Genomic DNA, 20,000 nt, shown 5'->3' on the forward strand with positions numbered 1-20,000 from the left:
GCACACACACCTCACATGGCAAAGAGCACACACACCTCACATGGCAAAGAGCACACACACCTCACATGGCAAAGAGCATGCACACCTCACATGGCAAAGCTACACCAATATGCTCCTGCGCATCAGCGAAATGAAATCATCAGGATCTGTACTGGACCTGTTGCATTTCATTTTAGTCTTTCTCCTTGTTCAAATTTACTTAATTCAAACTTGGGTAAATTAAATTCAATTTTAGTAAAATATTTCAACAAAGGAAATGGTACAATTATACAACTTTGACCGAAATATCATCTTCAGTTGTGAAAGTTTGTTTCAATCAAGGCATGCTGTATTACAGGTGGTACTTCCTTCCCTTAAAGTCTGGCACAGTTCATTTTTTTTTTTTTACTTTGCTATGCTTTTGCTATGTTATGCTGCAGGAAACTTTGACGGGTCGTTATAGAAGTAGGAGTGACCTGCAACTTAGCTTTCTTCTTGTTTTGCTGGCAATATAATGCTGTGCACTAGGTGGTGCTGGTGCTTTGTATTATGAACACACTTTGGCTTATCTAGGCTGCAATACACATGTCTATGGCAACCAGCTGGAATTGAAGAGCAGCTCCTGAACTCATAGTCAAAACATCTTAACAATATCTTCACAGCATTTACTCCAGTACTTTAAATTAATTCCTGTTTTTTTGAAAGTGGTAAAACACCTGTTAATTTTACAAAACTAAAACCAAACTAAGCCATATATTTCAAATTCTCTTGAACCTCTCAAGGTGTTTAGTGCCTGATTTTGTAACATTAACAGGATTTGTTCTCCTTAAAAAATAGGAGTTAATGTTGGAACAGAGAAAACGCTTTGAAAATAAGGCCCTAGAAGCAGAAAATAAACTAAATATAATAAAATCACTATAGTGATTCTAGTGCTTTGAAGTTCCCAGTTTAAGAAAACAGCATTGGCAACAGTTAGTCTGATTCATGAGCTGCTTGCAGCCCGTATGCCAGATAGACAGATTGCTTCAATGTGATCAGATTGCAATCCCAGCATCTATTTATTATTTTTGTGTGTTCGCTTTTGTTTAATATTGTAGTCTGGTTACCCTTATGTGTCATTCAAAACGGGATGAAATCTGGTTTCATCTGAAAATAACAATGCAGTGCTCATTGTTTATAAAAATGACTTTAGCAGGATAAACCCCCTGAGAGGACCGTTTCACAAGCGGGTTCTGGGTGCCAGCTGGGCTCACACACCTAGACAAGAGCTGCTCTAGATATCTGTAACAAACAGGGCTCAGCACACCTAGGCAAGACTGCTCTAGATATCTGTAACAAGCAGGGCTCAGCACACTTAGACAAGCGCTGCTCTAGATATCTGTAACAAGCAGGGCTCAGCACACCTAGACAGGACTGCTCTAGATATCTGTAACAAGCAGGGCTCAGCACACCTAGACAAGAGTTGTTCTAGATATCTGTAACAAGCAGGGCTCAGCACACCTAGACAAGAGTTGTTCTAGATATCTGTAACAAGCAGGGCTCAGCACACCTAGACAAGCACTGCTCTAGATATCTGTAACAAGCTGGGCTCAGCATACCTAGACAAGCACTGTTCTAGATATTTGTAACAAGCTGGGCTCAGCATACCTAGGCAAGCACTGCTCTAGATATCTGTAACAATCTGGGCTCATACACCTAGACAAGCACTGCTCTAGATATCTGTAACAAGCAGGGCTCAGCACACTTAGACAAGCACTGCTATAGATATCTGTAACAAGCAAGGCTCAGCACACCTAGACAAGCACTTCTCTAGATATCTGTAACAAGCTGGGCACAGCAAACCTACACAAGCGCTGCTCTAGATATCTGTAACAAGCAGGGCTCAGCACACCTAGACAAGCACTGCTCTAGATATCTATAACAAGCTGGGCTCAGCACACCTAGACAAGAGTTTGTGATAGATACCTGTAAACCAGCGGGCTCACTGCAATAAGAACCACTCACAATACTGGAGTCTCTGCAATAAGAACCACTCGCAATACTGGAGTCTCTGCAATAAGAACCACTCACAATACTGGAGTCTCTGCAATAAGAACCACTCACAATACTGGAGTCTCTGTAATAAGAACCACTCACAATACTGGAGTCTCTGCAATAAGAACCACTCACAATACTGGAGTCTCTGCAATAAGAACCACTCACAATACTGGAGTCACTGCAATAAGAACCACTCACAATACCGGAGTCACTGCAATAAGAACCACTCACAACACTGGAGTCACTGCAATAAAAACCACTCACAATACTGGAGACTCTGCAATAAGAACCACTCACAATACCGGAGTCACTGCAATAAGAACCACTCACAACACTGGAGTCTCTGCAATAAGAACCACTCACAATACTGGAGTCACTGCAATAAGAACCACTCACAATACTGAAGTCTCTGCAATAAGAACCACTCACAATACTGGAGTCACTGCAATAAGAACCACTCACAATACTGGAGTCACTGCAATAAGAACCACTCACAATACTGGAGTCTCTGCAATAAGAACCACTCACAATACTGGAGTCACTGTTTTTACTTGGAGAGTCTTATCACTCACAATACTGATGTCCGTTATTAGCTGTATGGAAGGGGTTATGACAGTTAATGACATGGGTGTGACGTTATTTTTGGTGAGTTGTTTCACTGCAATAAGAACCACTCACAATACTGGAGTCTCTGCAATAAGAACCACTCACAATACTGGAGTCTCTGCAATAAGAACCACTCACAATACTGGAGTCTCTGCAATAAGAACCACTCACAATACTGGAGTCTCTGCAATAAGAACCACTCACAATACTGGAGTCACTGCAATAAGAACCACTCACAATACTGGAGTCTCTGCAATAAGAACCACTCACAATACTGGAGTCTCTGCAATAAGAACCACTCACAATACTGAGTCTCTGCAATAAGAACCACTCACAATACTGGAGTCTCTGCAATAAGAACCACTCACAATACTGAAGTCTCTGCAATAAGAACCACTCACAATACTGAAGTCTCTGCAATAAGAACCACTCACAATACTGGAGTCTCTGCAATAAGAACCACTCACAATACTGGAGTCTCTGCAATAAGAACCACTCACAATACTGGAGTCTCTGCAATAAGAACCACTCACAATACTGGAGTCTCTGCAATAAGAACCACTCACAATACTGGAGTCTCTGCAATAAGAACCACTCACAATACTGGAGTCTCTGCAATAAGAACCACTCACAATACTGGAGTCTCTGCAATAAGAACCACTCACAATACTGGAGTCTCTGCAATAAGAACCACTCACAATACTGGAGTCACTGCAATAAGAACCACTCACAATAACTGAAACATCATAAGAAACGGAAGGGGACAGTTATTAAAAATGTAAGGAAATGTAATTTGAAGCTACTTACTCTTTAAATAACTCGTATTATCTCAACTAGATTCAGGATGAGATATAAGGAGTGGAAATAAGCTTGAAACATTATTAATTAACAATGAGATGCTTGCAAAGCCCTGTACATTATCAGTTTCACACAGCACTCAAAGAATTCTGACAAACTGCCACCAGGGAAATGAGATGAAAGCTGTGGTAGAAAGTGCACTTTGAAAACACTGGTGTGGCAAGGAACATGAAACCTTCCAAATAAAGCATTCAAATGTGTTTCTCACCTGATGGGTTCAGGCTTCAGGTGGTAATTTAAAGCATCAACAAGAAGCCTCTCTGTGAAGGGAGGCTTGCCACTCTTTCTCTGGATGTCCACATGGGCAGAGTTACAGAGCGCGTGCACCCCGCTGTCCGTCCGGCTGGATACAGACACAGTGACCTCATTGGCTGGCCTCAGCTTCCGCACAGCTTCCTGCCATTGGAGGAAAACCAAGAAATACACTCAAGGTGTGTGGACAAAACACAATGCATTCAGGTGAGATTCACTTAGTACTGTATCCACGTCACGCCAAAAAAGACACTGCACACACGGGGAACCAGGCTAGACTACAAAAAAAAATAAAAAAATCTGTTACAGTTACAAGTTACTTCAACAAAAACATAACTAGCTACAGTTACAAATAGTTACTTCTCGGCACAGTTCACATTTTACAGATCTATTTTTTCGGCTTTGGCCAGGCTGCAGCGCGAAGTCTTCTGTGAAGATTCAGCTATTGAAGCACTTTCTGATTTCCATGTTAGCCGTCTTCCTTATTTTTAAAATATTTTCACATAAAGTGAAATACATTACCAAATTCCGCTGCCTGTCTGAAAAGTAACAATTACAGTTACAAGTTACCGAAAAATTTAATCAGATTTCAGTACCACCGTGCATGTAATTAGATTTCAGTACAACTGTTCATGTAATCAGACTTCAGTACCACTGCGCGTGTAATGCATTACTCCCCTCACTGGGCATGGGCTAGGAGGACAGGTGAAAAGCCTAGAAAAGGATAGGTAAGAAGGGGTTACACTGAAGTGTATAAAATCCTAAATGATACAAGTTAGCACAAGTCACTATTGCAAATTCAGTTTAAGATGGGAGGGCACAAATGGAAGCTGAGTGAGTTCAGGAGACAGGAAGCACTTTTCTACACACTGATAAATGCATGGACTAGCTGACCAGGTGAGGCAGTAACATCTAAAACACGAGCAATAGCAATAGCAATAGCAAACCCATTAAGCTAGATCCCATAGTGTGCTGACAGAGTTTCTCATTTCCAAACCTTTCTTATGTTGTTAATGTTCGTATTGTCACATTTCCTTTAGACAATATGATTCCTGGCTGAACATCTGTACTACATTCTTCCAGTAGGTTAGCCTTCATAAGCTTGCTTACCGGTTAGTTTACATTATCTAAAGTAGTTCAGCTGCAAGCTGTCAAGCTTCCTCCCTCCTTGACACTCGCTGGTCACTCTGTCACTGAAAGAAACAGCCAGCCTCCTGTTACTACCTGCAGCAGCATGGGGGGGAATGCTACACAGAAACTTTTATTTGGCTTAGGGAAGAAAAATAAACTTTTTTTTTTACATTACTGATACTGTTAAAGGACTCCGTCCAGGAGAGCAACCACCAAGAAAAGGTGTTAAAACCAGCGCCCAGGACAACTGGAAGCTGCTAGAGACTGGAAAATGCTGGTAGATGTTGGTCAAACGGCTTATTTTTCCACCTGAGATTGCCACCAGTAACCTTTGACCAGACATTGTCTTGTGGTCTGGATCTGCACACCTTGTTCATCTGGTAGAGTTAACAGTGCCACGGGAGGATGCTGTGGATGAGGCATATGAGGAAGAAACTTCGGTATGCTCAACTAGCTGCTGAAGTGGAACAGTGCGGATGAAAAGTCCAGGTTTACCCAGTGGAGGTGGGTTGTCCATGATTTGTGGCACACTCTACAACTCGGTTTCTCAGAGATGTCGGGTTCAGTGGTCAAGAGTTACGTCGCACAGTGAAGAACTTATCTGAAGCAGCAGAAAGGAGCAGCAAGTGGCTGTGGTTGAGACAGAAAGATTCTGGCTGGGGATCTCAAGCACAATAGAAAGAAAGCAACGCTGATGTACATGTAAGTAAGCTGGGCTGAGTTGAGTGGGGGATGGAGGGGGGTGATGCTGGGACACCACAGTCACTGTCGAGCCCTCTTGAGGTGTTATGGGCTAGTCAACGAAACACAGAGGATGGAAGGTGCCCACTTGAAGACTCCAGAGATGTACCCTACTTAGCTCAATCCAGATGGTTGTCATGCTGATGTGCTGGGGAGACCGCACTGTGGTTGATCCCTGGAGCCAGCATCGCAACCATTGTGTGTGCTGATGCGCTGGGGAGGCAAATAAGCTGATCCCTGGAGCCAGCATTACACTTTAGCCATCAACAACAGGCAGAAGGATATTTACATCATCAGATGGAATGGAGATGCAGATGGATCACATTAGTTTACTGTAAAGCTAGTTAGTTGGTACTTATCTCGACGATAGCCAACTTCAAATCGGCATGAAGTTTTAACATCTACTCTCATGTACTGGAAACCATTCAGTCGTTTATAGTTCACGCAAGTTCATCCCAAGCATGCTCTTTTGGACTGAGATCCGGGGATCGTGCCTGAAGCCTATATCATGCTCCACTGATTCATCTGGCCTCCCAGTGCAATCAAGGAGCCCAGGGTATCCCTTAGAAAAGGTTACCATGGCAAATGCAAAGTGTAATAAGGCTATTGAAAGCATAGGCAAGCATTGTTTTTATTTTTTAACAGTTGTCTAGTTTTTGCAGTTTCCCCATAAATAAGATTCTAAAGCGGCAATGGAAGGCAGGCTATCACAAAGGCTTTTCCTTTTAAATACAAGCTACTAAATAGAACAAACTGGTTCAGTGGTTCAGGCTCCCTTACATTACATGAGATTGAGCCCCTCAATCCCATGAATGAAGAGATTAAAGCCTGCCCCTGAACAGCGTGATTCGATCTTGGATTCCATTCTTGGCAAATAATCAGCTGCAGATGTGCTCTGAGCTGAAATGTGTCTTGCACATGTCTGCAGAAACTTCAAAGCTGCCCGATGTTAATATCCATTTTATTTTTTACATTTTGGATTCATTTTACATCAACAGAAAGATATAAATCCTTTATTTAAAGTATTCCATGACAATATTTTTTGCTTTCCTATTTGATTCAGTTGGCACACGATATGTACTGGTGCCATATATTTAACTGTACAGCACGTAGGTGGACTGCCAGCTGCATAAACACTGTTTGCATGTTTGGTTTGATTGTGTTTATGGCAGAAAATTTTGTTAGTACCATTCATACTGGCATGAAGTAAATCTAGGCAGAAGATACTCCATGAACATGTGTGATACTGCAGATAATAAACACAGTGCTCAGTGCACGTTCCTGGAGTATTGTGTTTATCATGAAAGTGTGTGTGGTGCTGCAGATAATAAACACAGTTCTCAGTGCACATTCCTGGAGTATCATGTTTATATAAGCTCCCTCACTGTGGAACTCACTTCCAAATTCTATCCGCAATTATAAAATAACTGTAAATTCCACATTTATATCATAAAATATCCCCATGTTATCATCATCTGTAATCTAGAATCGACCGACTCATTTGTAATTCTGATCACTTGCTCAGCAGCACTGCTAGCTACGGGCACAGCACTAATTAGGCATTTACATGGCAGGGATGTGCCCTGTCTACTCAATTGCATTTGGCATCACCATGGTGTGGGCTTGTTCTCCTGCTCTACTCTCTGGTTACGCTGGAATGCCATAGCTTCTATAAGTATAGTTACAAATCAAGCCCACTCAACAAAGCTGTACATGTACCCTAATGGTGAAAGCTACTTTCATAACGATAATGTACCCATCCACTGTGCCGAACTGTGAGCGACACAACTGAGGAGCAGGACAGAGACTTCAGGCTTCTTCCATGGCCACCACAATCCAGTTGAGCATGTTCGGGATGAACTTGAATGATGCATTTATCATCGCAATCCCCTGCAATTGCTTGTAATATTAAAGACTGGGTGGATTAACATCCCTTGAGACACCTTCCAGCACCTTGTGGAGTCTATGCCACGTTGTGACAGTGCTGCGATCAGGTAAAATGATGCTGCAGTTTTCAGAACCAAACAGACAGGTTGGCAAGATAATGGATCAGCATGATTATGAAATGAATACATCAGTTACATGGGTGAAATAATTGGGTTTGACTTGTGTCCCCCTAACACTCAATGAGATGTATAGCTGGCAGTGTTCACTTTCTATAACAATGTGATGATAAGCCCTGACTGCAAGCCCTGGCCCACGCTTTCTCTTCTTTCCCCTTGAGGTAAAGCTCTTGATGTAACTATTATTCATGCGCTGCAGTTAAAACAAGCCGTGGGAGGAACAAAGAACAGAGGAATGTTCCAGATATCAAACAGGACGCTGGGTTGACACAGTGGACATCTTTTCAGGAATGCAAAGCGCAAAAACATAAAACTTGATGTGACTGAATATTCCTCAGATTCTGAGAAAATAGATAATCCCACAACTTCTACTGAATGTTTTTCTCCTTACACATGTGTGTGTGCGCGCGCGTGTATATGTGTGTGTGTGTGTGTGTGTGTGTGCGCGCGTGTCTATGTGTGTGTGGGTGGGGGGGTGGCAGATGGGGCAAAGTTTCAGGGATTTATACATGCATATCAAGCTGAAATCAGTTTCCATGCCAAATATTTCAGTGATCCATCGTACTGAACAGCATTTCCACAGCTGCTCATATTTGATGTATGTCTCATAACCGGCTTCTTCATTTCCAGTGGATTTTGAGAAGCTGTAATACTTTACCCAACTTTTACAGTAATGTGTTTATTTTGAGCCAGTTTCCTCGCTGAAATATCATTAATACCAGTTGATTCTGCAACACATCAGCAGGAAATTGCTACTTCATCAGATAGTAATCAATGTATTTGTTGCTTCTGACCAGCTCAAACACAAGCTTGAGTCTAGCGGGGCAGAGACATCTAAACAGACAATCATGGCTAGCACTCGCCTTGTCAACCTCCCAGCCAATCACAGAGGGAAGCCAACTAGGCACTTACTGGGGAACTGTGCCAACAGGAGGGACACGGGAGACAATGAAAACAGTGCTGTGTTTGTAATAATCAAGTTCCGAAATTCTGAATATATCATTAAAAAGAATACCTGGGGTTACATTTGAAAGTTCAGGCATTTTTCCATCCAGCTCATCCGATTCATATTGTTTGCCCGGCTGTTATGAAATAAGGTGGTGAAACCTGACAATAACATGTTTCCCAACTCTTCAGCGTTACTCAAAATAAATACTTTATCCCAGCAGACTGTCATTTATAGTGATACAAAAACACAATAAACACAGGGAACAATGAACCCTACCAAAATAAAAACAGCTGTGCTGCTAGTCTATAATACTGTAATTGCAAGAAATCCCACTGACTTTCCAGATAGGCTAGCTGTGATCTCCTTCACCTTGCTCTCACTCAATCACAGGTAGACACAGATAACCCTGGAGGGAGGCTCTTCAGGGTGTGGTAAAACTTCCAGCAGCACTCAGAACCATCTCATTCACCATCGCATTGAAAACATGCACATCACCACAATACACTCCCTAACACGGCTACAGACTCTAAATGAAAAGGGTGAGGACTATGATGTATATCATACAGACACATTGCTGATGCTGAATCGCTGGGACCCTTTCCAAGCTGACAACATTTTGAGATCAACCAGCTGCTAGGAACTGGGCGAGCATAGATGGGCTGAATAGCCTCTTCTCGTTCTAAATGTTCTTATGTACATAATAATATAGAATAAGAAATGCTAATAAATAGTTTAATGAGAATTAGATGAGTGGTAATGTATTTCAGACCTAGATGTCATTTGGTGAGGAATGAGGTATTGGTATGAATGACTACAACTTCTTGTGTTCTCTAGATAGGTTATATGTAAAAATGTTAGTGTGACGCACAGACAGGAAGCTATACCCATATATCCCCTCAATCTGACACTCTCAATAATGTATGCTTGTGACAGGGTACACCCCGCCCCTGTGTGTAATTGATAGCCAGTTGACCCCTCAGCAACTATATAAAAGATCTGCAGCTTTGGCTGAACAGGGTGGAGTGTTCAGTGGTGGAATGAGAAAGTGAGACAGTAAGCACTAGAAACAAATATAAGCAATTGCTACTTGTGCTGGCTTTAAACCAGCACGATACTTGTTTTATTTAGTGTTCGCTTTATTTTGTGTTTTGTCTGTTTGTTTTGGCCCACATACCGTTTTGTTTTGAATAAGTGTTCTGTTTAAACTTTGTGTTTATAATTAAAACGCGCAAGCAGGGCATTCATACCCCAGAGCTGTCTGTGTCTGTGTCTATCTTCCTGCCTCCACTATATTCCCATCTCCAGGACAGAGTTAACTTGCTTTCCCAGTGTTTAAAGGAGTCACATTGCACTGTTGACTACATTGCCAAAATGTCCTGACAGAAACGCTCTATACTGTTTCCTGTCCTTCTGCAACTTCAACAAATGTGCGGGTTGAAAGCTACAGGGTGCAAAGATGAGCCGGTTCCAAACACACTCCAGACACTAATGCGAATGCTGCCTTGAAATGCGCCACGTGGCACTCATAACAGCAGCCAGACTGAGGCTTGCCTTTGGCTGAACCACATGAAAGAAGGGCATTTCTGCAGAGCAATCAAATGTGCATCTGCATCAGATTAGGCAGCACTGCCATGGCATGACAACACAGCAAATGGGTTTTTCGTTCTGTTGGAAGCTTATAATAATGCTAGGCATGTCTAACGCTGACAGATATTTTAATTGCAGCCCTTTGTTATTCTGAAGAGATGTCTGGGGTTTGAGTGCAGTGCTGTGTTGGTTACCATAGGAATGTATGCTTTAAAACTGAAAGGATTTTGAAGTTACTCAGCACAATCATTTCATTCCTCATCTTAGATTAAATATTTCTAAAAATAAATATTTAACAAGCCTTGTGGCTCAGAGGGCTAATTCACTTGCTCCTTATACTTGTCATGTCTGGAGGTGGATCAGGTCACAGGTGAACTGAGTCTGGATAATCTCTAGTGGATATTATTCCACATTTAATAAACCACATTTAATAAATCATTTATGTCACAGCAGTTTGGGACTGAATACCAAACAGTAGGCTTCATTCTTAAAACTTTTAATTGCAAGTATTTGGATGCACAGAATGAAAAGACAGTATTTGGGAGTCTCTTTGTAAACAGTCGTATTCACTTTCTATTCAGCAAAGTTAGTATAAATAATAAAAAACAAACTACTGTAAATGTTTATCACTTTACCATTTACTTCCCATCTCCGCATAATTATGATAATTATGTGTGCAATTCAAAATGTTTACAACATCCAAAACATTAACCTCAAGATAAAGATATAATAACTAACAGTGATAAACTTTGCATGAAAGCCAACATAAAAATGATCCGAAGGGATTCGGTATAGCTTTCTGTCACTTTGCACTTTCTGTTGTATTTTCTTCCTCTGTTTTTCTTTTGCAAGTCAGAAATGTATCCATATTGTCGCAAGTAATGCTGAATCAGCTAGGCTGGTCAGTAAAACACTGAATCCCTTTGTATGGAGAATCTCAGTAGCTAAGGCTCATGGTTCATCAGCTGATTCAGATTCAGTTGTATTGTGTCTGCCAACTGATGATGTGAGGCAGAACAGTAATTGGATACCAGAAAATATGCATAACAGTGAGTTTTGGCCTTCTTCAGTATTCTGGATGGAAAGCATACCAATGCAATGATTCTACAGGAGTTTCTTTCTCTCATTTAAATGTAAACCCAAAAGATATTAAGAGGATTGAGTGAAGGAGGTCACTTAGTGAAATGGGCACATCTAGGTAAATTGGAATGTGTAGAAGGTGTCCCAGCTGAACGTGTCCAAGTATCTTGTAGGTACGAGGTGAGGAAGATGGCATCTCACACCTGTGATGCTAAACTTTGGATAAAGAGACCTGTGATGGTATTTTCGGAACCAACCAGAGCTGAACCCGACACAGAAGTTGAATCCTGCTGGGAACGTGGGGATATGCTGGACATAGACTAGGCAATTTCAAATATGGAATGAACTTTGATATAAAAATGAAGTGTTAGAGGCTTTTTGGAAGGAGGGATAAAGAGGGAGTATCCTTGTATGACTAGTAGATGGCTCTCTTTTTGCATGAAACAGGTCAGTCTACACATGTTTTTAATTAAGTACTTAGTAAAACGGGAATCTCTAAGAAAATATATAATGAACGATTTACCACTTGTATATCTTATCTTTAGAAAGCATGACGCTAGACAAAAAGCACCATTTCGGCTAAAAAGTGAACGTTAATCTACAAATTTATGTTCCAACAAAATAAGATTAGAAAGGGATTCTTTACCACAATAAATTAACATTAATCCTTGAACAACCAAAGTCTTAAGAAAAAAACCTGTCTCGGCTGGATTTTGTATGAAAAAAGAACAGGGTCAAGCCTAGTTCAGTCATTATACAAATATAATGATCAAATGCAGTTATATTAGTTGATGTTTGGATTTAAATCTTAGAGGGAATCACCAAAGAAATAAAGTGATGTTATAAATTCTGGGAGCAACTGTTAAACTGAAGTAAATTAATTCAAAGATTACACCGTGTAACAAATTATTTTTATTTTTTTGTTCCTGGATAGTTAGTGTTATTTCCTAATTGCTTATGCCTCAAAAGTATAGAAAATGGCTATTATTCCCCACAAACTTTGCTTTTGTGACCAGGACAGTGATATTTCAAAATATCACTATTTCCAATGGGCAAATGGGCAAATGTGTGTGTGGCAGGCTGGAGAGTGGACAGAGGCCCAGAGACAGACTGCAGTTCAAAAAAATATACATTTTTATTATAAATAAACACAAAATAAAAAGGCACAAGGGCAAAAATAATGATGTTTAAACACAAATAACCAAACAAAAAAAGCAAAACTTACAAAAATAAAGGTTTCCAGGCTGGGCAATGCCTTCACTGGATTTATTAAAATTCTAGACAACCAAACAAAACCAATCTGCTTCCTCAGCTCCCTCCTCCCCAAATGAGAAGCAGAGGCCTCCTTTTATGTCAGGTGGCTGGGCGCTGATTGATTGTTAATTAACCTAATCAACTAATCAATCCCAGCCACCTGAACATAATAAACCCAGGCAGGTAGGGGAAATTAACCCCATCCCTGCCAATTTAAAAACACCTCCCCCCATGTACAACTTACAAGGGCCGCAATCGGCCAACTCTCTGGCCTCTGAGAGCGGCAGGATTAATTGGGCTCTGGACCGGGAGAATATGGCTCTGGGAGCGACGGCAGATGCTCCTCCCTCTCTGGCCCTGGGAGCGGCGGCTCCTCCCTCTCTGGCTCTGGAAGCGGCGGCTCCTCCCTCTCTGGCCATGGGAGCGGCGGCACCTCCCCTCTGGGCTCTGGAAGCGGCGGCTCCTCCCTCTCTGGCTCTGGGAGCGACGGCAGCTCCTCACCCCTCTCTGGCTCTGGGAGCGACGGCAGCTCCTCACCCCTCTCTGGCTCTGGGAGCGACGGCAGCTCCTCACCCCTCTCTGGCTTTGGGAGCGACTGCAGCTCCTCACCCCACTCTGGCTCTCGGGAAGGCAGCTCCTCCTCCCTCTCTGGCTCTCGGGAAGGCAGCTCCTCCTCCCTCTCTGGCTCTGGGGAAGGCGGCTCCTCCTCCCTCTCTGGCTCTCGGGAAGGCGGCTCACCCCTCTCTGGCTCTCGGGAAGGCGGCTCACCCCTCTTTATTGGAGTGACCGGGGCATCTCCCATGTCTACCGCCAGGTAATTAACCACCATGAGGGCAACCTCTGGGAAGGACACTGGGTGGTGTTGTTCCTCCCACTGTTCCCACCTCTCCCCATCTCGACGCCACAGCGTGTTGATAACTATGGGGAGATTGTGGACGAGGTCTGCCTCAGGGTGCATCAACCAGTCCCAGATCTCCTGGGATGGTGGTGAAGGTGGTGGTGCTGGAGGTAGTGGGGTGGCCCCTGATGCCCTGGGTGAAAATTGCACCCCTTCCTGGGCCTGGTTGTAGGGGCATCCTGCCCAGTTGTGGCCGTCCTCCTCACAACGGACACACCAGTTTGCCGGTGGCACATCTGGGCAGGACTGCCAACGGTGGTCCTCCTTCCCGCACCAGGAACACCAGGGGAAGAGGCTGGCCGGGTCCTCCAGCGGTGGCTGCAGCAGCTTACATTTCTTCAGCTGCTGTTGCTTTTCCTGCCTTTGCCACTGTCTGCTCTAATAATAATTATCCAAAAAATCCCCCCCCCCAAAAAAAAAATACTGCTCTGAGCCTGTAGGTGGCGCTATCCCACTGCTGACACCAAATGTGGCAGGCTGGCGAGTGGATAGAGGCCCAGAGACAGACTGTCAGTGCAAAAAATATATACTTTTATTATAAATAAAACACAAAAGTAAAAGGGCACAAGGGCAAAAACAAAGATATTTAAACAAATAACAAAACACAAAAAAGCAAAACTTACAAAAATAAAGATTTCCAGCCTGGGCAATGCCTTCACTGGACTTATTAAAATTTAGACAACCAAACAGAAACAATCCTGCTTCCTCAGCTCCCTCCTCCCCAAATGAGAAGCAGAGGCCTCCTTTTATATCAGGTGGCTGGGCGCTGATTGATCGTTAATTAACCTAATCAACTAATCAACCCCAGCCACCTGAACATAATAAACCCAGGTAGGTAGGGGAAAATTAACCCCATCCCTGCCAATTTAAAAAGGGCAGAGCTTTGCTCTGCCACAGTGTGTCTTTTCGTTCACATAAAGTCAGAAAAAAACAACATATGAACTCCAAATTAACATGTATTTATACTAAAGTAATACAAAAATGACTACAAAAGACTTAGAAGTGAGTAGTTTTTCGAGATTTTACGATTATACTGTAAATACTATAAAACGATTATTTGTAAAATGGATAAGAACTGCCTCACCGATTAATGATTGGATTTAATTGAGGCGTCCCATGTATTCCAATGGGACGAAAAACCTATATAACTCCTGGGTAAATTACAATACACCACCACACTTATCACAGACAGGGTGAGGTGGTCCATCTTCTGCAAACCAAAACACAATTGAGCTGAATAAACTCAGTTTAATTTGCCTGGTGAAGAAATCCTATCCTTTTACGATCTATATTCAAGGGAAAGCATTAATCAATTATTATTTAATCTCACATGTATTGCATGTATTGCTGTAAGGGACTCACGCTATTTTTTATAAATTAGAGAGTGATTTGTTGAATGTTCTGAAATAGACCACTGGGTACTTTAAGTGACATGTTCTTGGCCTGCTTGTCGGCCTTGAATACATCATATATACATGTATTAAAGTGTTAACATTGATATCTATTAAGACTCTGGACTGCCCAGCGTGTCTGTCAGCTGGGGATACGAAGTAGACTGTAACTACTCTATCCAATACTTAACCGTTAATAAACCGAAGAAATACTGATCATACTCCGATTCGTAAAAAAATGTCAATTTCTTGGGTGCTATATTAGTCATCTGGATATATTGCGGGTTCAGGGCGGAATAATACCCCACTAGGAGTAGTATCGTCTCTGTCCTCCTAACGTCACCCCTAAGATAAGAGTATATGATGAGCGAAATGGAAAGAGTACGTAAAGACATATGAACCCAACGGATTTCGTGACAATATCATCAAACACAAACACAAATTAAGACCAACCACTATTGCTGTTACTAAAATTCAGCCGCGCCTAATAAATAAAACAAAAAATGTCAAAGTATGAGTGTTGCGATTATTATTTATGTTTACAGGAGCATTTATACTGTACTAGTAAAGAACGCAGAAAGACTGTGCTTCACTGATTGGGCTTCCTGATTGCCTGGCCTGGCGAGTCCGAGTGGTTAAAGGAGCGGCTTGCTGTTTCCAAGAGGTTCACCCCCAAGTTCTCTGTAATCACTTTTGGAATTAAAGCCTCTGGCTAAATAAATAATAATAATAATATTCATAATAATTAATACATCAATTTTACAACAAGTTGAAAACAGCACAGTTCATGAGCAGCACAGAGTGGAATCACCAAGTGCCTGCCTGCTTCACCCACTGTAATAATATATATGAGAGTGGAAATCCACTCAATCGGAATCACGCATGCGTACAGGTGGAAAGTACGGACGTGACAGATTCTGTGGGGTTTTTGGTTCATCGTTGGACCATTTTGAGCTGCAAACATAAATGGCCAACAGTGATTTAGAGATAATATATAATACTGTTAAAAAAATCAATTTAAGATTACCCCCGTTTGAAAACCCCTGCTCCAGTGGATATTATTCCACATATCAGAATCATCATATAATCTCTATAGATATTATTCCACATCTCAGAATCATGATATAATCTCTAGTGGATATTCCACATCTGAGAACCATGATATAATCTCTAGTGGATAATATTCCACATCTCAGAACCATCATATAATCTCTAGTGGATATTATTCCACATCTCAAAATCATCATATAATCTCTAGTGGATATTATCCACATCTTAGAACCACCAGGCAATTCACACAGCTGTACCAGAGATCCCCAATTCAGGGCAGTGTATGTACACTGGGGTGCACCCTCTGGGGTACAAAACCCAGGACATCCCAACAGAAGAGGGGCTGTTAAAAGTGTAAACTCTTTAGAAATCCTATATTCATCCAATAGTTAACATTGATAATATCACTACTACAGTACTGACACCCAGTTATACTGTGCATCTAGTGCGTCTAAGATTAAAAACTGTGCCTTTTAGTGTCCGGGAAGGAAATCCCTTCTTTGAAATCTCATCCTCGGTCATGGCCTGATAGGCTGCTTGGGCTTCCCCGATCAGGCAGGAGCCCAGCCGACTAGCCCAGTATTCCCGAGGCCATGAAGTGGCGGTAGCCAGCTGTTCAAAGGTGACCAGGTATCCCTCCGGGTCATCTTTCATTGTCATTTTCTGCGCCCGCGCTAAGGGGGCACCATGAGGGGTCCTTCTGGTACTTGGGGTGCTTCTCTGATTCCAATCTTCTCGATCGTATATCTCTCCTCTCTTTCTCTCCGCAGCCTCCTGTCTCTGATCCAGCACTTCCATCAGCGCGGAGAGTGCAGTGACGTCCATGATACAGTGTTTTGACAATATGTGTGGCAAAGTGATTTGTAGTGCACAGTGGTGATGCGGTGCTCAGGAATGAAAGACCACATTTTTTTTTTTGTAATTTTTTTTTTTATTTTTTTGTTTTGCCCATTTTTTTTTTTTTTTTATCATTTTTTTATTATTTACTTTTTTTTTTATTTTTAAATTTTTTTTATTAATGTGTTATTTTTCCCAGATTTAATTTTGTTTCATTGTTTTTTAAGCACAAACAGTTCACGGTGAAAAAGCAGCTCTTTATTTGTTGACAAATAATAATACCTGGCTCTATACAACAATGTGTATTGCGCAGGTAAACCACAGGGTTCAGTCCTGAAATAATAATAGACACTAAACAAGACACACACAAAAACACGGTCACAAGTCCAGAGTGACTGCTCTTAGCGAAAGTGGTGATTTACAGGTGCAGTCCGGGTTTATTTTCTGGCGGTTTAGCTACAGCTCTTCTATAATGACAAATAAAACAGTTTAAATAGACAGGCAAAAACAACACACAAAACTCCCGGTTTCTTTTTAACACAGTACGTCCTTTACAGGTCTTTCCATAACCATAACAAAGGGACAGATTGCTTTGCCACATCCCCTGATATACCTTCAGTCTCTCCCCCTTCGGTAGCGAGTGCAATCACATCTCTTCCAATCCACGACTGGCACCTCAGCTACAGTATTAGGACAATGACTTTGGGTATTGTGGTTCCGCCCCTGTCCTGGATGACCAACTTCCAATTGACTTTGGAATAAACTGTCCAACCATCCAATCTGTATCTGTTACACAGCGCCCTCATATGTCAGGAGGGAGACTGTTGACTCGGATTAATTCGCTTTCTGTCACAGTGCTTTGGATAGTTGTCGTGTTGGAACGTCCAGGTAGTTGGAGTCGGAGGGGCAGAGGGAGTGTGGACAAGTGACTGTGTATCTTGCAAGAGAAGAGCTTGCAGTGATAGGGTGAGAGTGACGCCACAGAGGCATGGCTGCCACTACACTTTAATAAAAGGAGAATCCTAGAAGACATTGAAAAAGACTTCAGTAGAAACACTTTGTGAAGTTTCTTATAGTAAAAGCATGGAGATTAACTGTATTTTTGAAGTCAGGGATACTGTAAAACGGGTATGACTGTCACTTTCAAAAGCAGCTGAGACAGAGAGGGAGAGAGAGAGAGAGAGAGAGATGAGAGAGAGACAGATTCAAGTAGAATTGTCAGAATTGAATCACACCCATCACTTCAAACAGGCAACAGGATCCACAAAAAGAGATTACAAAATTTTGCAATAAAAACACTTTTAATAGTGAACCAAAAAGGAAAAAAAATAGCAGATAAACATGTCTGCTATCCACAGCAGCTTAATGTCAAAAAACAACTACCACCAAGAGAAGCACAGTGTTTTTATATATATATTATATATCCATCCACTATGAACAATGGGGACATATGCAGAATGGAAACCATTTCTAAAAGCAGGGGCAACAAAAAACAACCCAATATAAACAAAACAAAAACACCACAATCCAACTATAAAAGAAATAAATGTGCTAGAGCGCTCGTATTGACTTGCTGAAGCTACTGTACACAACGGATTAACACAAGGGTTATTAAGCATGTACTGTGCAAAAATCAGGGGAGCATAGCAGAAGCGTTGGTGGGCTTCAGTCTACATGGAATATTTTAAAATCTAGCAGTAAATACGCAGATATTACACCGAATTCCTGATCCGTCCCTTGAAAGGCTGCCTTGGTCAAGACCAAGGTGGCTTCTTCACCAGGAATTACAAAAATTTCAATAAGGCAGCTAAAGGCTTGGCATAGGTATAGAGACAGGGCAGCTGAGAGAAATCAAATACGGAGCTGAAGATTTAAATGAACCCTACTATTAAATAAGGCTAGTGTTTGGGCAATGGCTCAAAGAGAGCGTTGCGTGTTTGAAAGAATGAAGTAGTTGTATATTGGCCTGTCTGTGACTATGCCAGAGGCTCTCGTGCATTTCTGATGCTGGGATTGACAGAACAGGGCAGGTGCTGAACAGTACTTATTTGAACCCCTCATACAATCCTGGTGCACTGAGAGTGTTGCGAACTACAGGCATGGCCTAATTATGACTATAGCCTCACTGCGGGGGGGGGGGGGGGGGGGGGGGGTTGGGCTTCCAATGTATGTTGATTCCAAAATTATACGACATTTCTAAAGGTGTAGATATGCAAGATATATTTTAAATAGCTACTGCCAAGTCAACTTCAATACACTGTATCACTCTCACTCTCTCTCGTGTTCATCTCCTATGGCTTTTTTTGTTTAAATATTCCCTAGTGCAGTAATCATTTGTCGAGCAACACAAAATGTTTTTATTACCCACCGGCGTGAGCAAAGGAACTGTACTGTAGAGTAAAATCTTGTGAACAATGCAAGTTATTTAGTTGATTTCCCTGCTTCTCTTTCTTTGGTCTTGTGTATGGAATTGATTAAAAAAAAAAAAAAGTTCTTACAAAGCTGAATGGAGGGGGGGGGCATGGAATCAAAATATCTTTAACAGAACGAGGTGGGGGCAGAGAAAATGTAGCTAGAGCTAACAAGAAAGTGGGTTTAAAAACCTTGGGTAGCACTCCTTGATTGAGTACTGATGTGCAGAACCACACCTGTACATTTCCAAAGGAGGAAGTGAATGAATTCCAGCAGACAGCCCCTACAATGGGCTTCTGTCAGCGCAAGTCAACAAAGCATTTTTGCCCAGCCATTTTTTTCTTTTGTTGTTGTTTTAAAAAATATATATATATTTTATTATTGAAGCACACAGAACTCTTTTTGCATTATTCTTCAAAAACAAAAGTTAGTAAATTAGACCCCTGTTGTATAATGTCACATCTGAATGCTAAACATCAAATAAAGGGACCAATATGTAATGTAACTAGGAGAAAGGCCAAATGTTGCACAAATTAAATTTATATATATCCCAAAGAAAAGACTGCCAGATTACAAACATTTACACATGCATAGTGAAAAAAAAAAAATCTGTAATTCACACAAATGTACACTGTTATTAAAACTAGCAAGCACCAATTAACCTAAAACATATTTCTCCCCATGGTTTTCATCTTTAAAAACCTAGAAATCACATGTGCACTTCACAAACGGACAGCATGTTCAATGACACAGGATACACCCCCCCTCCCTCTCACGTCGTACATGGCTGATTCGCATTACAACAGAGCCTATGCACTATTCTGAGTTTGGGTTCACATTTACAAAAGGTGTGTTTGTTCAAAAAGTGAACCAGA

General features: G+C 41.7%; 1 protein-coding gene across 1 annotated transcript in view; it reads right to left on the bottom strand.

Moving 5' to 3' along the window:
• Window positions 1–16,701, bottom strand: part of LOC121296268 (probable helicase with zinc finger domain) — a 22,379-nt gene extending 5,678 nt beyond the window's left edge. Inside the window, exons 1-4 of the mRNA XM_041221609.1 lie at window positions 16,347–16,701; window positions 4,255–4,271; window positions 3,689–3,876; window positions 3,354–3,358 (exon numbers count right to left, since the gene is read on the bottom strand). Of these exons, the coding sequence (XP_041077543.1) occupies window positions 3,354–3,358; window positions 3,689–3,876; window positions 4,255–4,271; window positions 16,347–16,701 (565 nt within the window). The remainder of the gene's footprint in view (window positions 1–3,353; window positions 3,359–3,688; window positions 3,877–4,254; window positions 4,272–16,346) is intronic.
• Between the last annotated feature and the right edge of the window lie 3,299 nt (window positions 16,702–20,000).

This window comes from Polyodon spathula, chromosome 21 (genome assembly GCF_017654505.1).
Source record: "Polyodon spathula isolate WHYD16114869_AA chromosome 21, ASM1765450v1, whole genome shotgun sequence".
Taxonomy (NCBI): Eukaryota; Metazoa; Chordata; class Actinopteri; order Acipenseriformes; family Polyodontidae; genus Polyodon; species Polyodon spathula.